General features: G+C 32.0%; 1 protein-coding gene across 4 annotated transcripts; it reads right to left on the bottom strand.

Moving 5' to 3' along the window:
* Window positions 1-1547: 1547 nt before the first annotated feature.
* On the bottom strand, window positions 1548-24819 carry LOC134716178 (uncharacterized). 4 transcript variants are annotated; one of them, XM_063578998.1, is made up of 3 exons: window positions 24710-24819; window positions 6658-8641; window positions 1548-3067 (listed from the first exon to the last, which is right to left on the bottom strand). In XM_063578998.1, the coding sequence occupies exons 2-3, from the start codon at window positions 8630-8632 to the stop codon at window positions 2856-2858; spliced, it is 2187 nt and encodes a 728-aa protein (XP_063435068.1). In that variant the 5' UTR covers window positions 8633-8641; window positions 24710-24819; the 3' UTR covers window positions 1548-2855. The 4 variants fall into 4 exon arrangements, with proteins under 4 accessions (XP_063435068.1, XP_063435066.1, XP_063435065.1 ...); XM_063578996.1 differs by lacking the exon at window positions 24710-24819 and adding an exon at window positions 13232-13363; XM_063578995.1 differs by lacking the exon at window positions 24710-24819 and adding an exon at window positions 11647-11964.
* Between the last annotated feature and the right edge of the window lie 405 nt (window positions 24820-25224).

Below are 25224 nucleotides of genomic sequence, written 5' to 3' on the forward strand. Positions count from 1 at the left end.
AAACTGTTTTCTTTTAATCTTTAAACAACTTTGCATTTCAAGTGCAAATCATTAACTGAAGCTTTAAAAAATTAATATAATTGTATATTTAACAAAAATGCACTGAAATTCACAATCACTAAATGAGGACAATAATTCTATGGATAAAAAAATCATGAGCATTTATTCTTTTCTATCTACAGTATTAATGGATATTTCAAGTTATATTTTGATACTTTTAACCATGGCGCCATGATTGGCGAATTAATGTTAAATGTTCTATAAAACTTTTTACCGGTACGAAGCCATAATTCTTTTGAAAAGTGGTTATGTTTCAGTCAAATGATAACATTATGTTGTCCTGTTTTAATAATATGTCCTACAATCAATCCCTTTCCAAAGCTTCAACACGAAAACATACATAGCACCAAGTCCAATTCCCCTTCTATTACATGACACCGAAGCACACTTTGTATAGCTCCCACTTCCAATTACACAAACTTATTTACATGTATAGTAATGTACCTTTCCTATAAAACCATCTTCTGTATATACAACTAAATTATGTGTAAAACACACGTAAACCTCTTAATATATGACTGGATATCCATACCTTTTATCTTACATAGCTTAAAATTACATGTCACATTATGTAGTCAATAAACTAAAATAGTTGGAAGAATTGTTTTTACATACATCAATTCTCTATGCCTATGCAAACTGCCTTCACAATTGTTACCAGTCTATTTAAGAATCATATTCTATGTGATTTATGGGTGGAAAGCCTGCAGACAAAATATTTCATTTGTTATGTTGGTCAAAAAGTTTGTTAGGATCGATAAATGTTCTTATTAAATTGCAATTTGTTATTAATGCAATTTGCAAGGATAAAAAAGTATGTAGAAATTCATATCATTTTTCATATGGACCATTACCAGACAAGATATAAATTCTATAAAATGCATTATAAAACTCATCCCAAGGAAGATAACTCTAACAATATGCTATAAAATAGCAAAATGCCAATTATCTGTCTCGGTAAGGAAGTTTAAGAAATATCCTTTATTATTCCTGTCATCAATATTGTAACTGGTTGATAATCATTTGCAGTTATCATGAGATGCTTCACAAACTTTAAATTCTGCATGGTATTTTCATAGACTCCTACTTTAAATTCACTTTAAGAAAAATGTATGTTGCTAATACTGAACGATTGTTATTTGTACACTATTGCAGCAAAAAATAAAATGCAATAATAATATTTTTGATAAGGGCTTTTCAATTAAAGTATACAACATACAAGGACTTGCGACTCAATAAAATTTTAAAACAAATTAAGACAAAAGATGTGTCTTGTCTAATTTTTAGCAACATAAAACATAACAGTTTGATGGAGCGTATAAAGCACATCTAAAATCTAACACTTAACAATGTAATAGTCAGTCCACAAGTCTCATTTAAGATGACATGGTTCACATAACGTTTTATCAAAGCTAATCCTTACAAAAACCTCTTGATCAATAATTCAAAAACAGTACATTTTTAAACAGAATGCAACGAAAAATTATTGTCATTGTCAAAACTGAATAACAAAAAAGTATATAAATTTCCATGGCATTGCAGGAGAAATGAAAAAAGATTATTGCTTGAAAATGAGAAACAACATAAGGCCAAATGCTGATAGTCTATCATAAGGACTTGTATATTAAATGAATGTATGGTTTTCATATATAGTGAGGTTAATATCCTCCTGCAATGTCTAATGCTTGTGGGACCAATAAAAGCACTTAAACAATGTAAGATTCCATAATGAATATACCTGATATATATACATGTAAGTATGCATACATTATAATTAAAAATAAAAAGTAAATTGATTGATTGTCTGTGATGATATTGTGAAAAATACATAAAAACATAAATAAATGAGGATTTTAAATTCAAGAAGCACCCTTCTTCACCATACAAGTAAACTTAACGAGAGCTTCCACTGACTTCAACATTTAGGTCAACTAGTCTCAACATCTTTGTTGTTAAAATATTGTTAAAAAAATGGTAAAACATTGCATAAACTATTATACAAACAAAAATTGAAAAGCCCCAAACATTTATTGACCAAATGACACATTGATTTATGATATTAACCCCCAAGCTTATGAAGATTATACAAAAATATCAGAATATTCTTTTCCTTATTTTACCAAATTTTGCTTTGATATTACTGACTGATAAATTTCTTTCTTAGGAAAGTTGAGTGATATGGAAAAAATGCTAGAAACTAAGAAGCACATGCTGTTGTCCATGAAATTAACCATGTTGACATAAGTAAATTACAGATATTCAGATTATCATTGCTATTTATTGGTCATCTTGACTAATTTGCTTTTCTCACTTATCACCGTACCAGCATAAGTGAGAAAATTAATCTCCTCAACAATAATATATAAATATATATTGAAGCTACATTGTACACAACATATATTTACTTTCCAACTCTGACATCCATCTCTATATTTTACTCTTTTCATTATTAAAGATATAATTTTAGATAATTCAGTTTCAAAAGTTCAAAAAATTTCAAAAAGAGTGAAAAAAATGGTCTATTGTCATCTGATAAGTATTGTGGGAGAAAATGTATTAATATGTTAAAACATAAGACATACATGTATAGTTTTGCAGAGAAATTTCAGCAACGAAATTACTATTTGACATTTCTGACATATCTAGCACTATAAAAGTAGAAATATATACATTTGATGTACATAAGTATGTTTGTAAATATAAATTCACAGCTAGTAAAAAACATCAAGTTTGAGCAAAGTTAAGTGTACATGCTGAACACTGGTATCTTATTTCAGGGAAATTTGTGCAGTTTTTTAATTCATACATTTCTGCCAATCAACCACACATAACATTAGCTGTAAATATTTTTCTGACACTGGTGTCAAGTCTGGTGTCAGAGTCAATACACGGCCACGTAATTCTTCAATTCCCTGTAAAATCAGGTCTTTGTCTTTGTCTGACAGCTGCATGGTAAAATCCTCTTTTTTCATGTATGCTCTTCTTCTGAGGGTGGCGATAGACTTATCTGAAAAAGAGAAGAATAAACAACAACTTTTAAATTGCTATTTATTTTCAACAAGTATTTTATTTTTTTTAAACTTTTTTTTACTGACTAATAACATCATAATTTAGATAATGCCTTATCAATGCAAATTGATTCATTTGTTACTACCCAGACACAGATTTTTACATACTAATTTCAAGGGTCTCACAGCTGAGTGGTTTAAGGAGTGCTTCCTGTCATCAGACAATTGTTTAATTGTTCCTTATTTGTATTTTATAACATGTATAACTACAATGAATCATTATTTTTTTTATAATTTTTGCATTCAAAGATCTAAACTACTAAATACACGTACAATGTATGATTAACATGTTAAATCTTTGTACATGTAGTAGGTCAACCTTAAGCTTGTCTCTCTGTTAATGCGGTATTGATTTCAGATAAGTTTTATTTTTGATTATTTGTTGATGAATCATATTAACTTAGTGTTTTTATAATCTGTATCAAACATAATGAAGAGTAATAAAAATACATATATATAACAACTTTACATGTATAACATAACTACAATGTATTTAATTTCCACTTATCTGAATTTTTTTTATATAAATACAATCATAATGATCCCATGTACATATGTTGCTAACAGAAGTAACATGTTGTGATTACAAGGATGCATATGATGAAATGTCTCGCCTGCTTAACCATATTTACTAACATTATTGATATTATAATTAAAGTCCTTAAGATCAAATTTGCTACAACATGTACAAGTAAATATGTATTACATAAACATTATAAACTTATAATTATCTACATGTATCATCAATGCATTGAGGCCATGCCAGGTCAAAATGACCAAGACAGACAGACATGTACAGCTTATTACTATTCCATAATGATGATATGCCTAATATACTTGACCTACAATGTCATCATCACATGAATGCATTGTAACAGTACATGTATACATGTACAAGAAAATGACCAAACCATGAAAACTTCATCTTGACAGTTGTCCAATTATCAATGTATATGAGGACAAGGTCAGATGAAACTTAATATAAATCATGACCACTGTTAGAATTAACCATTTGGCCAACAAAGCAAAGTTCAAAGTTAGTGCTGACAAGTGTCATCCTTCCAATAGTGAGGTGCCTTCTAGTTAATAAATTGATGGAATATCTCGATGTGTATTGTGATCCAAATTGTTCACATAGTAAGCAAAGATTTCTACTTGATAAATTTTTTAATTCCTCTAATTGAACTAACCAAAACCAATATTTATGTTATTTTGGAATCTTCAGTTACATATACAATAATAAAGCTTAAGGCTCCCCATGGACTTAACCAATAAGTAAAAGCATTATTGCATCACGCAACTGAAACCTAAGACCAATTTCAAGATCAACATGAATTAAGTCAACAACACCATGAATCCTGTGCCCATACAACATGTACAAGTACAAATGTATATAAAAGTACTGTGAGATATAACTTGGAAAAACAGGGTACCAAATTAGGATAAAACATGTTAAAGTACATTAACGACAAACAAGCTATGTCAAATGAGTCTTGTCCTAATATGCCAAAGGCCTTATTCTTTTATTTCAAAACAGAAATTCTGAACAATTTAACAATAAATATAGCCATGATAGCTAGGTACCGAAAAACATTTGTCATTTCTCAGAGTTTGCAGCGGCCAATAAATAAAAAAGCATTTCCTGGTAACAGCTTATCAATAAACATGATAAAGGAAATTATAACCAATTGACAACTTTAATAATGGCTAAAATGATATATAACATGTTATCCAGAGAACTAGAATAAACATTAAACACAGCAACCTTAAGTACCCTAATATCCAACAGGATTTGAGATAACCATACATGTACAAATGTAGCAGGAAATTGGACAAAATAACATATCATGCATATTGATGTACCTGTCATGCCTGTTATAATTCACAACAAGAAACATGAGAAAAGGATTCAATTCCTGCTATTAAAACAATGAATTATTGAGTTGAATCATAACAATTTCTTTTAATAATTTATATCAAAATGTATCATCTAGGGTACTGTTAAATATAAATATAAAATGCTTTCAATATCACTTATTCGTATTTTTTTTTTCTTTTGTCTAATTTTAACATTAGATGTTGTAAATAACGTACTTCATGTATATAACTATTCAGGGCTTTTAGCAATCCTTCTCTTCAGCAAATAGTAAAACAAAAGTAACTACAAATGTACTTGTTTATAATTATTTCTGAAGTCTTAGAATTGTTTATTCATACAGCCATATATCACTGTATAAGTTTCCCCTTTTCCATTTCCTGGAAAATAATCTTAGTTTTCATCTGACATGTCTGATAAACCCAGGAAATATTTTTCACTTTTTTTTTAAATCTTCCTTTTACATGTACATGCATACTGCATCAACTACAAAGGTTCATGCAGACTATTAGCAGAGTCAGATCATTCTAAAACAATAAATTGGAGGATGCAGAGGGGCATTTGACTTTTTATTTAAGGACCCCTACATGTACATTTGTAGACCTGTCCATAATGTTAAAAATTTATCAGAATGCTTAATGAAAAATAAGGAAAAATATTTAACCTGCAACAGTATATGTACTGTATATATCTTAACGTTAATTTATTCAGATTCTATTAAGATATTTTTTCTTATGTGTCGATGTACAAATCCTGTTCATATTCATTGACTTTTAAATTATTGTTTTATTTTGCAAATATTAGAACTTTTGTGCATTACATTTTCGACTGTTGCTTGTTCATTGAAATATGTGCCATGGAACCTGGGCTAGTGAAATTTTTATTTCCAGAATTTTAAGCACTTAGTTATACTTATATTTCACTAGGCTGACAAGAACAGTCCAAGTCCAAGTATTGAATAATCTAAATTCTAAAAATGCCTTGTCAAACATAAAGAGGTCACATGTAAATATACATGTGTATCTTATATAATGTCTCAAAAGTTCATAACAGTAAGGAACTTTGTGTATCTCTTAATTATCAAGACTTGACATTCCTCAGGCATTACAGGATGTTTGAATTAGTGTGAATGCCAAAGATAGCCTACAAAATTTGTACTTTGAGTGATGTATTTCAATTTATGGTTTACACAATATACACAAAAATTTTCATGAACTGGCCATGGTATTCCACAAATAATATAAATTCATACAGTTCAGTGTGCCAACACCTATTTACTATTGTTATGCAGGCTTTTCTTGTGCGTTTTATTTACTGTTAAGGTGCACAATTCAAGTGTACATGTATGAACTAAATAACCAATGGGGAAGTGTGTGCATATGATATATTATATGTAAAACAGTTTAAACCAATCGCATTGGTGTTTGTACCAAGGCAGGTTCTTAAATCATGGTTGTTATTGTAGGTGTTATCTTTATATGTCTATGTTTTTGAAAGTGTATTTGTGGTTGACTGGTTGGTATGGTCTCTTGTATTGTCCAATATTTTTTTTTATGTACACATCATTTCAAATTCTTGAATAACCAACATTGAGTACTCTTAAGATTATATTTTGCAGTTCATCAATAAACTTTGCATGAACAATTTGTTTACCTTGTTCACATTGAACATAGCACTGTAAGACTTCAAATAGTAACATCAGTAGTTCCTCCACATTAATTGCAGGATAACCAGCAGTACTATTAGGGTTATAACCATCCATTGAATCATCTTCTGACTGTGGTGTAGTTGGTGGCGTTGATATGTTTGTTGGTGGATACGCTTGAAAGAAACAGTTGAACACATCCTGAAATCGGCAAGGAAAATCATAACATGGCGCAGTGTTCTCACACTGTCTTTCTAAGACCACAGTCACTAGGTAATATCGTAACAAGGTTGATTCCAACGTCTGTATGTACAGTTTTTTATGATCAATGGTTGGTAAATAACAATATGGTTTGCTTAATTCAAGAGCTATAGCCCTCGCTGCAGCGTTACAATTTGAACTGACCTCTACACTAATTTGTAAAAGTTTTTGAAGAAGTGGTAGAATTTCTGGAATTTCATTCTGAAATGTTTGTTCATGGTGAAGCAAGGGCACAATATAATTGACAATAAGTTCCTTCACATTGTTAAATCCACAATCATAAGATAATGCTTTGTAACTAGCCGTCTTTCTCATCGCCTTTGGATCACTAACGTTTCTTGTCGTGAGTTCATATTCATAAAACAAAATAACAAGCTTAAGAAGGTAAACTGTCTTTCTAACTAATAAATGGCTTTGATCAGAAAAACTTTTTCCGAAGTTTAGACATTCCAGGGAATCCTGCAAATGTTTGAAGTCAATGTGTAACATTTCAGGGTATTTGTCAAACACAAGCATTAAGCAGTCAACTGACTCTTTTAAAAGTTCTGGTGAATTACTGTTTATTATAATTCCCTGGACAATTACTCTCTCTAAGAGTTCGGGAGGGGGTGTATAGCTTTGGGAAAAGTTCTTCAAAAACTTCAACCCATGTCGCATGAAGCTGGGATTTTGTTCATCTTCCCAACATCCTTCAACAGTGTTTATGTGAAACTGGGAAAAAGCACCCACTAAGGCATTTTCTAAATCATTGTCCAGTCTGGAATTTACAATGTTAGATTTATGTCTCTGCCAGAAGCACTTTTTGTGAATTTCCTTTTTTACACTGCTAAAATAACTTGTAATTTGTCCGCAATCAGAATCTTCCTTTTTAACAATTTTTCTCATTTTATTTTTGCGTCTTCTCTTCTTCACTTGAACATATTCAGTTTCTGAATCTTCTGAATCATCAACCTTCAGTAAGTCTGTAAAGTGACGAGAACTAGTCGGAGAATTAGAAATCTCTCTCAATATTGATTTAGAGTTTTCTCCCGTTTCTTTTAAATCTGATTCTTTCTGGTCTTGTAGTGCAAACTTATTTTTTAAAGTCAATGTTTTTACACCATTCAAGAAATTTGCTAGTTTTGTCTTACTTTCATCAGTCCAAATTTTTTGAACAACTGCAGTTTTATTCTCTTTTTCAATTTCGTCACTTATTATTTCAAGGTCACAATCATCTTCTGTTTTATTGTCAGTACAATCACTTACTGATCTGTCTGGCAAATACTGAGACATTTTTCTTCTCTTACATTTTGGTGAAGAATATGTTGTATCATCAGTGTCCTCTGAACAAGATACAATCTGGACCGTAACAACAGTTGTTCCTTCTTCATCCTCATCTGTACTTATACAGTAACTTGATCTATCCATACTAGTCTTACTTTCATTGTCAGAATCTAAAGAAGTGCAGTTTAAGCTTGACACTGATTTTTTCCCTGACGATTCGCCCATTTCATCGTCAGATATATTAATGACTTCAGAATAATCGTCTAAATCTGGAAGTTCTTCTTCTTCCTCTTCATTTTCTGATTCACTGCTGATGTAGACTGGTTCCCTGTTCAGTCTAGGCATCTTGGGAGACATCACCATCTTTTCTTTCTCCTTTTCTGATTTTAGTTGTGACCAGGTCTTTTGAGGACGAAACTTTAACGGCTTAATTGGAGGTGGTGTTTTTGTACATCCCATACTTTTCCTCTGCAAAAAAGAGAAAATTGAATCATTTATTGTTCAAAATCTTTCAAGAAGTAATGACATTTGACTTCAGAAAATCATCATTAAATGCAGATTCATCCTCTGTTGAGAGAATTTTTATGACTGTTAGTGTGTGTGAGTTGCTGGAAACAAAACAAAATGGTTACTGAAGTCTATCTTAATCAAACATCACTAGTTTTCTTTAAACACATAGGGTTTTTTATTACTTCAAACATACAAAAATAATAAATTATTCATAAAAAAATAAACATTAAATAATTTGTTTTATAATTTAATTCCAAGTCTTCCACAAATTAAAACAAATAACTCACTTATATAAACATAAAGTATATATTTACACAAATTATTCAATCCAAGGAGAAATTTGTAAATACAAACATATACACTGTATATATGTTTCCTTGTAATTTTTAATGTCATAATTATGTCCATAGAATGTGTGCTTCCATCAACCATACCTTTATGTCTTAATGATAGATCCCTATATGCAATGGTGTGTGTAGTTATAGATAACTAGAGGAACTTTATATACATGTTGACATCTATATCAGTGATTGAACCATAATGGCCTTATATAATTACATGTTTATACACATTCTTGTCACTGCAGGTGACATGTTTTTACAAGTAGTACCTCTGTTAATCTAATTAATGCTAGTAAATTAAATTACAGAAGGTGCCATTTTTTCATTGTGTTTCAAGGAATTATAAAATGCTGATACTTATTTACATTATTTTAGCTGTGTACAGTTAATGTAGTACTAGTTTTGATTACACAAAGGGTGTAAAATTATGTCAATAGTTTGTCAAAAGAACCCACTGGAAAGGTAAAAATATGAGGACAAAGTCGATGATACCAATGTTTTAAGAAGTAAACAAACATCTTTTCTGTCAACAAATCTATTAATCTTATTTACATCTTAATCCTTACAGGTGACTAAGTTGTTCTATTTTCCAATAGCAACAAATCAATAAACAAGAAGGTTAAAGTAAAATGGTCCTTTAAGCTTTACCATGTATCAAAAAGTATATCTGCAAAGGACACTTGCACATGTACACATATACATGTACCAGAACTGGACTTCCATCAACACAATTATTCTATAAACAAATTATTTCCCATTGATATTCTGTTACTCTTCAAATCAAAACATATCTTACAAACTTTACTTAGTTAATAAGACTTACAAATATGAACAAGGATTTATTTTAATTTTATTTGAATTGGAACAATTTTGAATTCTGGAAAATTGATAAAAAATGAATGTTGAAAAGAACTCAATTTAGGACAGTTGCTTAGGAAAGTTATTTTGTTCATCCTGAATTATCAGTAAAGAAAAAAATAACCTTAGCTAACCCTTTTCATTTTGGTAAGTTTTCATCATTCTAAGGCTTTCTCACCAATTTTGTCAGAATTCAAATTATTCCAGATTTAAATAATCCCTTGTTTAAAGGGAGATTGATAAGAAGCTAATAGTTCTTCTTTGTGCAAAATCAATTTCATGACAAAAGTTTTACACCATGTGTCTCTATATAATTAGACCCTCAAAAATGTGATATAAATATTTTTTTCAACTATTTTTTCTTGGCACTGGGGATGTTGGGTAATCACTGAGCTGATTTGTTTTATTCTAGTTTTTTAGGATGGGAACTAATGGGTATTTTTTTTTATGTTCATTGAATAAAAATTAAAATATAAAAGGTAGAAGTTAAAGACAGCTGATGGATAATAAACATTTTGCTCTTAAAGTAGACAATGTCATATTAACATGATTAATTAAATAATTTGAAAGGGTTCCTCGTTACACAATGTCCCACCTACATTTTTCGTGCATTGCAAGCTCAACAAAAATGGGGAAGAGATTATTTGAAAAGTTGAGATGCTATATTTTTATTTCAAGAAGCTTCTGTCCAAGTTTGGTAAAAATCCAGGTTGATTCTGTCCAGGTTTGGAAGAAATCTAGGATAGTTTAACATGTTTAAGTCCATTATAAAAATTACAAAAACGTTAGACAGAGTGAATAATCAGGAGGCATTCTTGGTCGAAGACTATTTTTATGTCTCCTTTTAGCAACAAAAGTCCCAGACTCTACAAGAATAAGAAAATCAGGCAAATGGACCCCTGAGGAACATGTACATGTATTTATTTGGCAGTGTCTGCGCCAACCCGCATGTGGGTATGAATAGTCGAATTGCCGTTCTAGGCTGCGTGTAGTTTTTTATAACACTTTATACATATCCAGTCGCATGTTTCCCTTCTTTCCGTGATCTTAATTTTAAGTTCAATATGTTTCCTAGCTACAGTGGTAAAATATTTTTTAATGCGCTGGAGGTTGACGGTTTCATCTAAAATTTTATTGGTTATTAGAGAAACATCAAGAAGGTTATTGACATACGCCTTTGTTTTTTCGGATATAATGTCATCCAGTGTGCAGTTATAATATCACTCTCTTCCATTTTCAGAATATTTACTAACTGAGAAAAAACTGTTCACTTACCTATATGTGTATATTTATAAAATTTCTGAGTAGTTTTGATTAATTTAATCACGAATTGCAACGAATTCCGTATATATTTCATGTTTCATTCCCGATCTGACCGCAATTTATTATAAAACCGGATGTGGGTACGCGCAGTCTAGAACGGCAATTTGACCATTTGTACACGCATGCAGCTGAGCGCATACACTGCCTATTTATATAGTGCTACCAGAAACAGATTCGCAGTTCCACAAATTCCTATCAAACAGTACAAAATCTGTGGTTATGTTGGATCTAATTCACCAAGCTGCAACTGTTATCTGATTTAACAGTGAAGCTAGATATCAAAGTAGGTTGTGTGTAATATAAAAGACATGAAAAGAAAGCATGTCTTTGAAGACATTTCTCTTGTTTACAAAATAAACAAAACAAATTTACATGTATGTATGGAAATGATGCAACACTGTCAATTGACACATATATGTGTTCGTTCATTGCTATATTTACCTCTTGTAATGTTTTTTGAAAAGCAAGCTTCAATGATTCAATATCTATTTCATTTTTTGAGGGTAAGTTTCGACTTTGACTTTGGGGTGGACTTTCCGATTTTTCCAAGTCTTCGATTTCCTCAACACCATCAAATCCTTGAGTATTGCACACTTGATTCGCCTCTGCCTTTTTAACTTCATGATCATCGTCACTTATGCAGATAATGTCTTCTTGTGTGCTCAAGTCGATTACTTCACTGGACATTTTTTAAGATAAACAGTGAGCCTAAGTTATCGCCATGTTTTTTTTCTGTCATTGGGGGTTTCCCGGGGAAATCACATCTCTGGCCAATCAGATAGCGACAAATCGGGAAGCCAGGACAATATGCCGCAACGGATCGAAATAGTGATATTATCTTAAAATTTCAAGTAGAATGAATTTTTAAAATTATATTTTGTAAACTTTAATTGTCTTTCACTCGTTTTTCGTTCTTTAACATAACTTTGATATCTTTCGCTTTTCTTTCTTCATTATGGAATTTGTAATTTGCATGGCATATGACTCAAAAGTCATGCCAAATGAAAACTTGAAAAATACCTGTGGATCCAGTTACCTTACCTACCCTTTCTAATCTTAATCAATAGCATACCCTAAAGATATTTTGGGGTTATTTAACGATAACAATATAAAGCACTGTTAAAGTTCGAATGTTGCTCCCAAATGACATATAGACTCTGAGACTATTATATAGTAGTCCCCAGTGATAGACTCCGAATGTAAAAAGCAAATGTAATCATAAAAAACACTATGAAAGACGAAACCAAGGGTAAGGGACGTTCCCCCTTTTGTGGAAAAAAATGTTTGATTATATAGGAAATCACTGAAGCATGACTGGAACCCCCTCTTTTTTGGACAATCAGCGAGCCCCCTCCCCCTTTCTGAAACATTGAGTTTTGGATCTGCCACTGAAAAACCACTACGTATACCTAGGCTATAGCCTTACATTTTTTTTTATATGTAACTGGAACCACACATAGTAAGTTATTCTTCGTAAAGTATTACCAATTAAAAGAAGACTGAAATACAGTTTGTACACTGTGAAGACATAAATCTAGCTTCTATAAAAACTCAATTTAACTTCATCCTGTTGAGCTTATAATTTGGATCTGCAATATACATTAAGGATTCCTATAGTACGTAAGACTATCTTAGTTGAATATCATGTTCCGGCTAACATATGAAAATTCCAATCAAGTTCATTATTCTTTTTACTACAGAAATAGATCTATAACAAAATGTTACAGTGCCTTTATCATGTTAATTGTAAATAATTCTTTCTGCTCTTTCTTGGTCGGGTTGTTGTCTCAAGTTTTGACACATTCACAATTTCCATTCTCAATCTTATTTATGCTATAGTTTTTAACCCATTTAGAAAAACAGAAAAAAAAAATAAAAAATAGAAACCGTTTTGATTTGATAATAGTCAAATGTTGTCACTGTTTTTACGTATAAACAAGTTAGTAGAGATAACCGTGAGTATACTAGTATATAAGCCATATATAATGCGCAAGTCATATCATAAACAGAGCTGCGTTCAACTAACCTTATTCTTAGGTTTGAATCGTTTTTCCTTCCCTTCTTCACACATTCTTTCTCTCAAAATTAATATTTTTGTTTGTATAAACAGATATCCACAATCGTCATTGACACTGATTTCACCATACCAAGAACTAACATGTGATATGTCCTTGACAAAACATAGCAACACATCAGTGTTAATAAACTCATATTTCACGGTTAATAAACACGAGTTTCAAGCAAGACACAATCACATACCCGGTAGTGCAGATGCATGTCATGTCTATTTCAGACGATGGCGAATCAAAATTGATAATCAATGTGAAATGACAGCAATATTTCATCACATTTTCAATACCATACCAATACATTCAAATCAACCAGATAAGTACACGTCAGCTTTAGCATAAATCTAAATACAGACATCACAAGTCAACAAAGAATTAGCAGAGGATAACTTTATTGGAAAACAATAAAATGCTGTTAAATTTAATCTTTTTCTTCGTGTTGTTAACAACAATATAAATTTAAATTATGCAAAAAAGTACATATCATGCATGTCATGTGATGTATTTGTTTTACTTGAATGCATTATCACTGCATGCTTGGATGAAGACAGTTGCACACATTTATTCAATACCTTCAGTTAATAGAATAGAATCATGCACTTTTTAGCTGCTCAACTACGGACTTTTAATCAGACCTTTTAATTATACTGTTCCGAACGGTAGACGAACGACTGAAATGTCATTATTAGCATATATATATATAAATATACAACTCGTCTAAACATCAACCCAACAATGTTAGACCTGTAAATTTGCTTTCGCAAATTTTTTGTTCTTCCCTCACCGGGATTCGAACCCATGCTACTGCGATATCGTGACACCAAATCGCCAAATCGCCCACACTGTAGACGTCCCACTAGACCACACGACCACCTGGGCTATCTATATATATATATATATACATATAGTACATGTAAAATTGAGAATGGAAATGGGGAATGTGTCAAACTTGTATGCTGTAGTTGCTCTGGGACATGCTATATGGATATCAGTATACTATTCACATAATGGCTTGATCATGAAATAACGTTTCTGTAGACATTAAAAGGCCACCAACATCTTATAAGCAGAAACAATCCTTTATCAGTGAACCGATCCGTATTCAATTTCAATGTTCAGATTGGTTTTACCATCGATGATGGACAGATCATTTAGTTTTGTGCAGTGTGTTTCGATTTAAAGTGCTTTTTGGTTTGTTAAGACTTTGAAAGGAATAAAGAAAAGTAAAGGGGCATTAGCTACGTCGTGATATAAAAAAAAATAAAGTATGTTTTTTTATACATCATAAATGAAAATGAAATAGTGAAATAATTATGATCTTTAAGCAGCCAGTAAGGTTCAATTTTGTCAAATGAAAATAAGAAACATTGATGATGAATTATTCACTTGCATGTGAATAAATCGACCTCATTGAAACATGTATCCATGTGAATTTCAATTGAACCACTTAGCTTGAGATGGATAACGCGTGCGAAAAGAATGTCAACATTGAAAGGGAAACAAAGGTAAATCATTTGAATGACTGATTCGATCCACAAAAAAGATTCTTATACAGATAAAAACGATGATTAACATATATTTTAAATCTATAATATGAAATTAAACAGACCGAGAAAAATCCAATTACACGAGTCCGATTTCTATTTATATCTATATTATATTTATATCGCTTTATGACCATCGGAGGTCTTCGGAAGTCAACTCGATAGCTAATTAGATAGCGTCTAGACTAGAATATACACGAAACGAAACTACATGTTATCGGCCCATGCCCGGTATATTTGGTTTATTTTTAGGTTTTTCATAATTTGGATAAATGTTATACATTATTATAAATCAAATATGAGAATTTGAGTCAAATCGGTGAACATGAATTTGACAGTTAGTGGTAATGATAATGCAACCTTGAATGAATTGATCCTTGTTAGTTACGTCGTCAGCATACCTACAGTAAATAATATGTATCTGCATGCAAGCCTTTGCCTGCACTACATCTCTATCTTTTATGTGCCTTTGGGAATGAAAACTGCTTAATGTTTTACTTTAAAATTTACATCAGTATCTAGGAAAACTGGAACCGTAATCAGAGGCGGATTTAAAGGTGGCCAGCTTCTCTCCTTTTGGCTCAGAGAAGAAATGGTTGAGTGTTTAACGAATCAGTAAAGCATGACCTCTTAGGCAGTCAGTGGGACCCCATTTATAAAAATACTGAACCCGGCACATATAATTCGCACACGCTCACTAGTTGCCCATGCTCTATGAATATTTAATGGCTAGCCCAGAAAAATATGAAGATATATTATTCCGAAAAGATACATAAACCCCCAAAAATGGATATTATTGTCAAATAAATGACAGTATATTTAACATAACAATAAATAAGATTATCTTACTTTGTGCATGTCCACTATTGTCATAGGGTGAAACTTTGCATATATTTATATCTTATCTCAGATCAGTATTTAATTGCCGCCTCATTAATTTCCTATAGAAAAGGGTGTTAAGTATTTGTAAATTTATTGCTTTAGTGAACTTTAGCAGATCGTCTGATTAACCGTTAAATTTAATGTATGATGCAGCTGTGTTTTAACTGTGTCATTTATAATTAGAAGCCATAGAATTTATGTCTCTGTTTGTTTATATTCTGCCCCTTTAGTTGTGTTGTCTGGGGAGGTATGACGATTTTATGTGTGAGAAAGTAATGAAAGAAGTGAAGGCCTTCACGAGAATAAAACTTGGTAAATGTTGAGATGCGGGAGAGTTGAGGGCATACTGTAAAACATGGTATGGTACGATGGTATGGTATGTGTTATGGTATGATGGTATGGTACGAATACTATCATACCATGGTATGCATGAATGGTATCATGGTACGGTATGATGGTATGGTATAATTTACTATACCATGGTACGAATAACTTTACCATGGTACAAATTATTATATCATGGTATAACTTTATGACACTTTAAACAGTTGCATATTCTGTCTACATCTATGGCCAATAAATCCAACTTAAAATTTGAATAAAAGGTGAATGTATCTCCTATGTGAATTAGAAAACACCATACTTTCAATTTAAACTGTCACTAATATAATACTATGCTATGTTAGTTGATACATGGATAGATAGCACATGTTGTAGAGTGTATTTTGTTTTCTTAAGTTAATATAAAAACGGTTCATTCTCATTTATCCAACTTTTTAAAATTTTAGGTTGTTAAGGTAAAAAAAAAAGTTGGATAGATGTGATTAAAGGTAATCAAGAACAAAGGGTTTTTCAATTAGAGTTTAGGTTGAATGACAGGTGAAAAATAAGACTGAAAATTATACCCGGATTATACTCCAAATATTCCCCAACTGACCTAAATAATCTCCAAATATTCTCCAACTCTTTGTTTACAAAAATAAAACATATAAATCATATAAAAGTATTTACTATGTGACCTAGAGAACATGCAATGCTAATCTCTTATAGCAGGATAGCCATTTGGCCTTATGACTTTAACAGACGATAACCAAAATGTTAAATATGACAAAATTAATAACAGTGGACAAAATAACACTAGTACAGCAAAAAAAAAAATAGCAATAAAAAAGTTCTTTAATTGAACAAAAGTTTTAGTCATGGCAGATTATATTCTAGCCACCAACCGCAATGTTTTTCTTCAACATGATAGTTTTACTATGTGGCAAGGATAGGACAAGAATAAATCAAGATTTTCGCAATTTTAATTTTTGCTTACAACTTTATGAAGTTCTTATCTTGCTAAACATATGTCAATATCCTAACTTAAAAGAACTAACTCTGCTTTTGAATGTGTGTGGGCATTCTTTTCTAAATTAATTGTTTTGATTCTAAATGTCTTGAAAAAATTGAACCAATGAATATTTTGTTCACATTGTTTTTTCAACAAATACTTTTGATCCTGTTTCTTATTGAATAGAAAAAGAGTTTGTTTTGCATAGGTCAAAATAGAAAGATAAGAAAACAGATGATTAATAAAATCCTGTTTAAGAATAGGTTTATAGATTTTTCTAAATTTCCTACTTCAAAAAACCATACCATGCTTCATACTATCAAGTTATACCATGGTATAAAAATTTGTACCATGGTATAGTAATTTGTACCATACCATTATACCATACCATGGTACCATTCATGCATACCGTGGTATGATGGTATTCGTACCATACCACCATACCATACCACATACCATACCATCGTACCATACCATGTTTTACAGTATGCCAGAGTTGGCAAATAAGTAATGAAAGTGAATGGATGTGGCTATGTAAATTAATTGAACTGTATATTTTGAACCTGTTAATAATAAATTTGTATATATGAACATCAGTCTTGAAAGCCAGTGCCTTAGAACAGCTCCGTGACACTATCAGACTTTCTATATTACAAAACGATGAAAGTTAGGAAGGATTATAGTACTATACCTTAGATTTCAGAGGAGCTCCACGGCCAAATAAGATATCATGTTCCATTTATAGTGTCAATTCATTAAACACTTGTTCCAAAGCCTTTAATGATTTCAAAGAATTAACGATACATGTTTAGAAGCCAAAATACAAACTGAATGGGAAATCGCGACGGACTTTTGCTTGAGGACTTTTGTTCCTGAATTGGATAAAAAAAAACCAGGGTGTGATTTAAACAATCTGATTAAAAATTAAGTCTCCTATCGCAAGTAGCGTGTTCGTCTTCATAAGAGGATAACGAAATCAGAGATCTATACCTTGATTGGAATGTAATTAAATGCGATTATCATTCGAATTCATTGTAAAATTGATCAACATATGATGTATACAATGGCTCTTGGTAAGACTAATAATTATGATACAATGTTAATGGACACACCTGATTTTTATCTATTTATCTATAAAGATTTTATATATAGAGGTCAAACTGACTATATACTTGCCAATTATATCATTGGACAGCAACATGAGTAATAGGACGGCTAGATAGCCTGCTTGACCACATTGTTACTATATTGACAGTGGCTATAGTAAAGAACTCATGGCTCGCAGTCACCTTAAAAATTAAAAACTATCTGAAATATTTATATAGACTCAAAAAGTTCTGTCGTGTTATTAGATGTCCATTCGGCCTATAATATTTGATATACAATACAAGACGACGAAGGGACTCGGTGCGAGCTGAATTCGACGGCTATGATGGCTGGTTAAGGCCATTTTGCGTTTCCGAGTTTTTGCGATTTCGCCCTCCACATTTTTTAATTTTAGATCCTTTAGATCAATATGGACTAATTTGAAAACAGGCACAGGTAGACCCACATATTTCTATTCAGCAGAAGTCTCGAACTACATGTACATATCTCCTTAATTCCATATGATAGTAAGTCCTACTAACTATTGAAAATGTGTACATTTATTTTTTTTCTAGCTCCTCTCGTGTGAAAGCAGAACCTTTTTGGTCACTATTTATGTGTTGCGTCTAAATAAGAATTGTAACACTTTAAAGTGACTGAACAGGTTAAACAAATACTTCTTAGGAAACAGAAAATGAAGACAACTTGAAACAGCACAGCCATGCCAGTATATGTATGTATAAAACTCAGATCAGAATAGCATAGACAATGTGTTAGTTCTATGTCCTTGTGAATTTATTGTGAGGAAAGTTATCAATAATTCTGCAGATAAGGCCACACCAATTTAATTTCTTGTTCTACGGATTTTTGGACTCCAAAAATTGGGGCGAGCGAGCGATTTGAAAATTTTAATAAAAAAATAATTAATTTGCAAATTTTTGAGGCGAAGCTTAAAAAGTAAAGGCGAGCGATTATAATTTTTTTTTGTAAACCTAAAAAAGTAGGTTTTGACCATATTAAAACTTGATTTATCACTTGTACCTTGACATTTCTTAAATTTATGAAGTATTTTTTCCCTGCTCAACAAGAAATAATTGAATAATTAAATCTGGTCTATGTATGTGTGACTGACAATGAGACAATTCTCCATCCAAGTCATAATCAGGTTCAGAACAACCCCTTAATGTTATGAATATCCCATTTATGAGGGGTCAAAATATTAAAGTTATATTATATTTTTTTTTGTAAAAACACTTTAAGTACAAAAGGGCTTATATTTTCCCAAAGATCTATAATATTTGGTATAAAATGGTCAAAACATGTCCAAGAATTTGTAATATTCCTGGACTTTAACCATGTTAACACATTTACTTTAACAGTTTAATATTATTCAAAATAAGTGAACCCATCCCTCTTTTAGAAAAGTTGTTTAAAATATAATGTATTTCTCCTCTTTTTGAGTAAAAAATTCCAAGTTGCCAAATGTTTTGTATAGTAGCACTGTACAAATCCTTAGTATTTCTATTTTCTTTTCTACAACAGACTGAACAGTAAACATGGTAAAATGACCCCTTCAAGGCCCTTGTCTGAGGGAGGGTTGGTCCCAACCTGATAATAACAAACATAGGTCAAAGTCCGGCCTTTTACACAGTGCTTTGATCAAGACTAACCAGCAAGCTATAAGGGACCACACCTTAGTATTGTACACAATTCGAACAGGAAAACCAACGATCTAAATTATATTTTCAAACGGGAAAATACCAATGAACCACATCAACAAACGATAACTGCTGATCGACAGGTCTCTGAATCAACCAGGACAGGTGCACAAACCCGCAGCGGGTATGACCGTCACCATACATTATAATTGCAGTTGTCAAGGCAAATCCTTCGGAAGTTCTTAGTACTTTATTTTAACAACATAACCAACGAACATTTTTTTTTTATAGGGAATATATTAAGTTAGGGGAAAGAAACCAACGTTTTGTTCTGTACTGGTATTTCTATTTATATCGGAGCTTGGAATATCATGCTGAAACAAATATTCTCGCAGATATTTACAGTGTTGTGGGGTGCTGGTACGTTTAAAATCGTTATATAAAGGCTAGACTGTGATTTAAAAAAACAAATGTTGAGATCTTTATATAATATTTACAAAAAAACGGTGCGGGAAATGGACATGATTTCATTTCCGGATGCGGGAAGCGGGAATATAATAAAAATAAAAAAAATCTGTTTTGGAAAAAATAGGTGCGGGCGGGTCCGTCGAACAAGGAATCAAATTGGTGTGGCCTAATGAAATTTATTCAAGTGTTTTGTACATTGTTGTTAAAATTTTCACACAATCAGTGAAACATTCAAACAAGCTAAACTGAATTTTTATTACTGAAAGTTTCAAACATTGACAAATGTTTTATTTACCAAATAACTCTCGTGTTTCTGTGAGAGAAAAAAAATCATGTTCAATTTTTGGAATTAAAGGGAAAGATGATCCTTTTCTCGCTCTGGTGCATGTCAATTGTGAATATATACTTACGGTTACCAAATATATTTTCTTTATCATGATACTCACATCAACATTATCAAGAAGTACATGTATAGCATAGGAAAAATGCACAGACTACAGATAAAATGTTTAAAACACCATATTTTGAGTGCATCTCCTGCCAAATCTGTACTAGATGAGTATAATTGATGTAAATAAGGTAATTTTTGGAAGAAAAACCCAAAATATAAAAATAAAAATACCTCCAATAATGTACTATAACCCCAAAATCAATTCTTATCTTCCTTTTGAGTTTTGTGTATGAACCTCCTGGTAAAATTTCATGGAATTCCATTTACTCAACTCAAGTTATTGTCTGAAACCAAATGTGTTTTTTTTAACATGCTTGTATTTCCCATTTCCATTCTCAATTTTTTTTTTTGCTATCATATAAGAACTTGAAAAGTAAGCTACATTATGTACATGTAACAAAAAAAATATATGCAAGAAATGACATAAAACTGACTCTGAATTAAATAGTACATGTCAGATATTGATGTAGAACTCACAAACTGAAGATGATCAGAAATACAAATGTTTTTATTCGAGTCAGATTTTTTTTACCGAAGCCCTTCAGCGCTATCATTTAAAATTATTTAGTCAAAATTTAACACTAGTATTAAGGTTTATCGCTATTTTGTGCATTTTTCCTTTGATCTTTTTTTTGTGATAATTTTCATATCATGCTTCTCGCTTAAAATGAAAAAAAATATCGCTAGAAACTAAGGAGACCACGTGGCGTTGCTAACAAAATTTACATTGAACATGTTGAAATTGACAACCTCGTCATAGGTAAAATAGCGATAAACAGATTATCATTGGTCATCTCAACTCGATTGCTTTTCTCACTTTCGCTGTTCCAGCTCAAGAGAGAAAATCAATCTCGTTGAGATGATCAACGATAATCTATAATTATCATAACAAATTGGCAAATACAGTCTTATTATCACCTAAAAAATACTGTGTACAGACTGACATGTGCGGTTTGGGAAGTTTTTATGTTTTTAGATATATAAAAGTTAAATTTAATTTGCATATCTGAAAGATAAAATCATTTTTGGCAAAGATCTGGATTCAAAATATTTTTTTGTCCTATGCTTTTTTATTCATCAATTTGGGAATCAGAATATTTTTTTTCAAGAAAAATAGCATTTTCCATCTGAACTTATAATTTTATTTTAGATATAAACAAAACGTTATTGTAGCCTTGGACATTCGTTCTGAACATGCATGAAATATTTGCCACTGAACGTTAAACCACCAACAACCAATCAATATCTAGGACATTATAAAGCTGGCATTTAAGGTAGCGCCTTCCTCATATTATGTTATATATCAAATATGAGATTTTGAGTCAAATTAGTGAACATGCAGCTAATGCCTCTTTAGACATAGGTGTGGCAATATGATGGGCTTCAAAATATTATATTTTTATATATATAAGTATATAAATTTATCTATTCTGAATATGTTTAATTAAATAGATAACACAGAGAAATATGCTGACATGTTATAATAACAATTAGTAAATGAACTGGACATACGCATTGTCCAGATTGGTAAAACATCTCAATCAAAGTCAGCTTGATAGATATTCATCTGTGTTTCTATAGAATACAAAAACTATTATTGTCAAAGGAATAGAAATTTGATAAACTGTTATATTCAAATGAAATTGTATATAAACTATTGCTTGTACTGTTATAAGAGAATCCGTCCGTTATGGACACTGGTCAAGACCGGCTTAAATAAAATGTTGTTTCAAATAACCTTGTGTTGTGTTACATGTGGTACTTGTCTCGGGGAAAGCAATCATATATAAATGTGCTATGTCACTGAGTGTCTGCGATCATGGTGCTTACCGAGCGAAACCCTGATGCGTAGTCAATTTTGTTAGTCACCCAAACATAGAAGTGATCGACACGATTCCGACTTTAATCAGAAAGAAGATGTTGAAAACTTCTTTTGGTGCCAACAGACAGTCATCAAATAAAATATGACTAGAAGATTTGAATGTAACATGAGGCAGATGCTGATAGTCTCATTATGTCTTTTGTAGACGAAACGCGCTTCTGGCGTATATACAAAATTTAGTCCTGGTATCTATGATGAGCTCTTCAACTTCGTACTTCATTTGGCCTTTCTAACTTTTTTGGATTCGAGCGTCACTGATGAGTCTTAAATGTAGACAAAACGCGCGTCTGGTGTATATACAAAATTTAGTCCTGGTATCTGTGATGAGTTAATTATGTTTAACATGTTTAATTTAAGAAATAATACATGGGGGCTTGAATATATCGTGATTTGACCACGGGTTGGCCCTTTATGACAAATATTTTACCCTGAGTGATTCTAATAACCTTACTAGCTGTACCTGTGAAGGTCCTCTGCAAAATCTTCATCAACAGAATTAAAGATGCTATTGACAACATACAAGCTGGGTTCCGAAGAGGTCGAGGCTGTATCAACCAAATATTCATCCTTAGAAATATTATAGAACAATGCATTGAATGGAACAGCCCCCTATTTATCAACTTCATCGACTTCAGAAGAGCATTTGACACTATCCATCGAGAATCATTAAAAAAGATCATGGCAAACTTTGGAATCCAATGCAGGTACAATAATCAGGATGGTACAAGCATTTTATGATCACTTCAGTTGTGTAGTGGAACATGAGGGTAAACATTCGGAATGGTTCCACGTTAAATCAGGAGTGAGACAATGGTATGTAATGTCTGGATTCCTTTTCTTACTGGTTATAGATTGGACAATCGGGAGCAAACAACACAGAAAAAGAGAGGTATCAACTGGGGAAGACTAGAGGTATTAGAAGATCTTGATTTTGTAGATGATATTGCTCTCCAAAAAAAACACAGCTGCCAGCTAAAACAGATGATATAATACAAAAGATAGCTAAAATAACTGACTTAGAAATAAACAAAAGCAAGAGTAAAATTATGTGTGTAAAGGCAAACAACATCCAGCCTATTACATTGAACAACGAAGAACTAGAGATAGTAGACAGCTTCACATACCTTGGATCGGTCATAGATACCAACGACAATGCAACAGCCGACATAAGGAATAGAATTAAAAAAAAAAGCAAGAGCAGTTTACTATAAGCTAAGAAAAATATGGACATCAAACCAATACAGTTGAAACACCAAAATGAAAGTTTATAAAAGCAATGTAATATCAGTGTTGCTATATGGGGCAGAATGTTGGAAGATAAGCAATATAGTTGGAGATAGACTTAACACCTTCAACACCAGGAAATTGCGTAGAATCTTTAAGATATTGTGGCCAACTATGATATCCAACGCAGATCTGCTACAAAAAGCCAACATGTGCAGCATAACCAACACCATAAAGATCAGGAGATGGAGTTGGATAGGTCACATCCTGAGGATGGACCCTTGGAATGATTGTAGAATCGCCTTGGCATGGACACAACCAAGAAAGAGAAATGCAGGAAGACCAAAAGAAACTTGGAGACGAATGGTAAATAAGGAAAGAACAGAATTTGGATGGAGAGCATGGGGAGAAGCACAACAAACAGCAGCAGACAGACTCAGATGGAAGGCTTCAATTCGCGACCTATGCGACACATGGCGCTAACGAGAGTTGTTAGTTGTAAGTAAGATTCTAATAGGATAAATACGGCATTTTTGGGGGTCTGGATGAAGGCATTATTTGCCGTGCCCATAAATAAACGCACTTTCAAATTTACGTAAAATAACGGAGCAAACTGAATAGTGGGTCTCATTGGGGTCTAAGCGTGACGCGGGATTACCATTTTTTTTGTATCCTTCCTTTATTTTTAATTGTTTAAAGGTATAGGAATAAAATACAAGTTATGAATTATTCATTGTTGAAGGCCACACGGTGGCCTATAGTTGTATTATGTCTATATTGTGAATAGTTGTCTCATTGGTAACTATATAAACCATGCAGTCTGCTCATTTTTATGAAGGACCATCATGAAGAGGTACTTTTCCGCTTCAATCTAATAAACACGTGATGATAGAAATAGAAAACATACCTGTGGTTTTTAAACTTGAAAATCCAAAACTCACAATTAAAAGACATTGTTGTAAATAATATTTTCCTAGTAAAACACTTGAATACTAAGGGTGAACTTCCGAGCTCTGCATTGTAGGCTGAAAACCGGAACATGTCTCAATTGCTTTTATAGTTTTTCATTGCTATGTAAATAAAATTAGTTATCTGATCAAATTTCGAACCTGATTGTGTGGCATCGTAGCCAAATGTCATGGTGTTTAAATTAACGTGTAAGGTTTGATGCCATTAAGAAAAGACATCAATGAAATTTTACAATACTTAAGACCATCTCAGAGGTGATTATCAAGGCAATGAAATTAATTGCATTCATTTTATGTGACAGCAGAATTTAGATTTACTTATCCTCTATACTTGTATTGTAAAACCTGCATGTATTAGATAAAGAACGCGTCCATATGCATAATGATAACGGACAACGCAGCATCACACACAGCCAAACTTTATTTTACACAGTTTTGTGTATGAACCTCCTGG

This window comes from Mytilus trossulus, chromosome 4 (genome assembly GCF_036588685.1).
Source record: "Mytilus trossulus isolate FHL-02 chromosome 4, PNRI_Mtr1.1.1.hap1, whole genome shotgun sequence".
NCBI lineage: Eukaryota > Metazoa > Mollusca > Bivalvia > Mytilida > Mytilidae > Mytilus > Mytilus trossulus.

What these genes read in the sequence shown, in the direction of transcription:
- LOC134716178 (XM_063578995.1), bottom strand. Translation starts at nt 11,892, where the DNA reads ATGTCCAGTGAAGTAATCGACTTGAGCACACAAGAAGACATTATCTGC. An exon ending in TTCAAAAAACATTACAAGAG is followed by an intron (nt 8,642 to 11,646) that starts GTAAATATAGCA and finishes TCTTTTTTGCAG; the next exon opens with AGGAAAAGTATGGGATGTAC. An exon ending in CTATGTTCAATGTGAACAAG is followed by an intron (nt 3,068 to 6,657) that starts GTAAACAAATTG and finishes TCTCTTTTTCAG; the next exon opens with ATAAGTCTATCGCCACCCTC.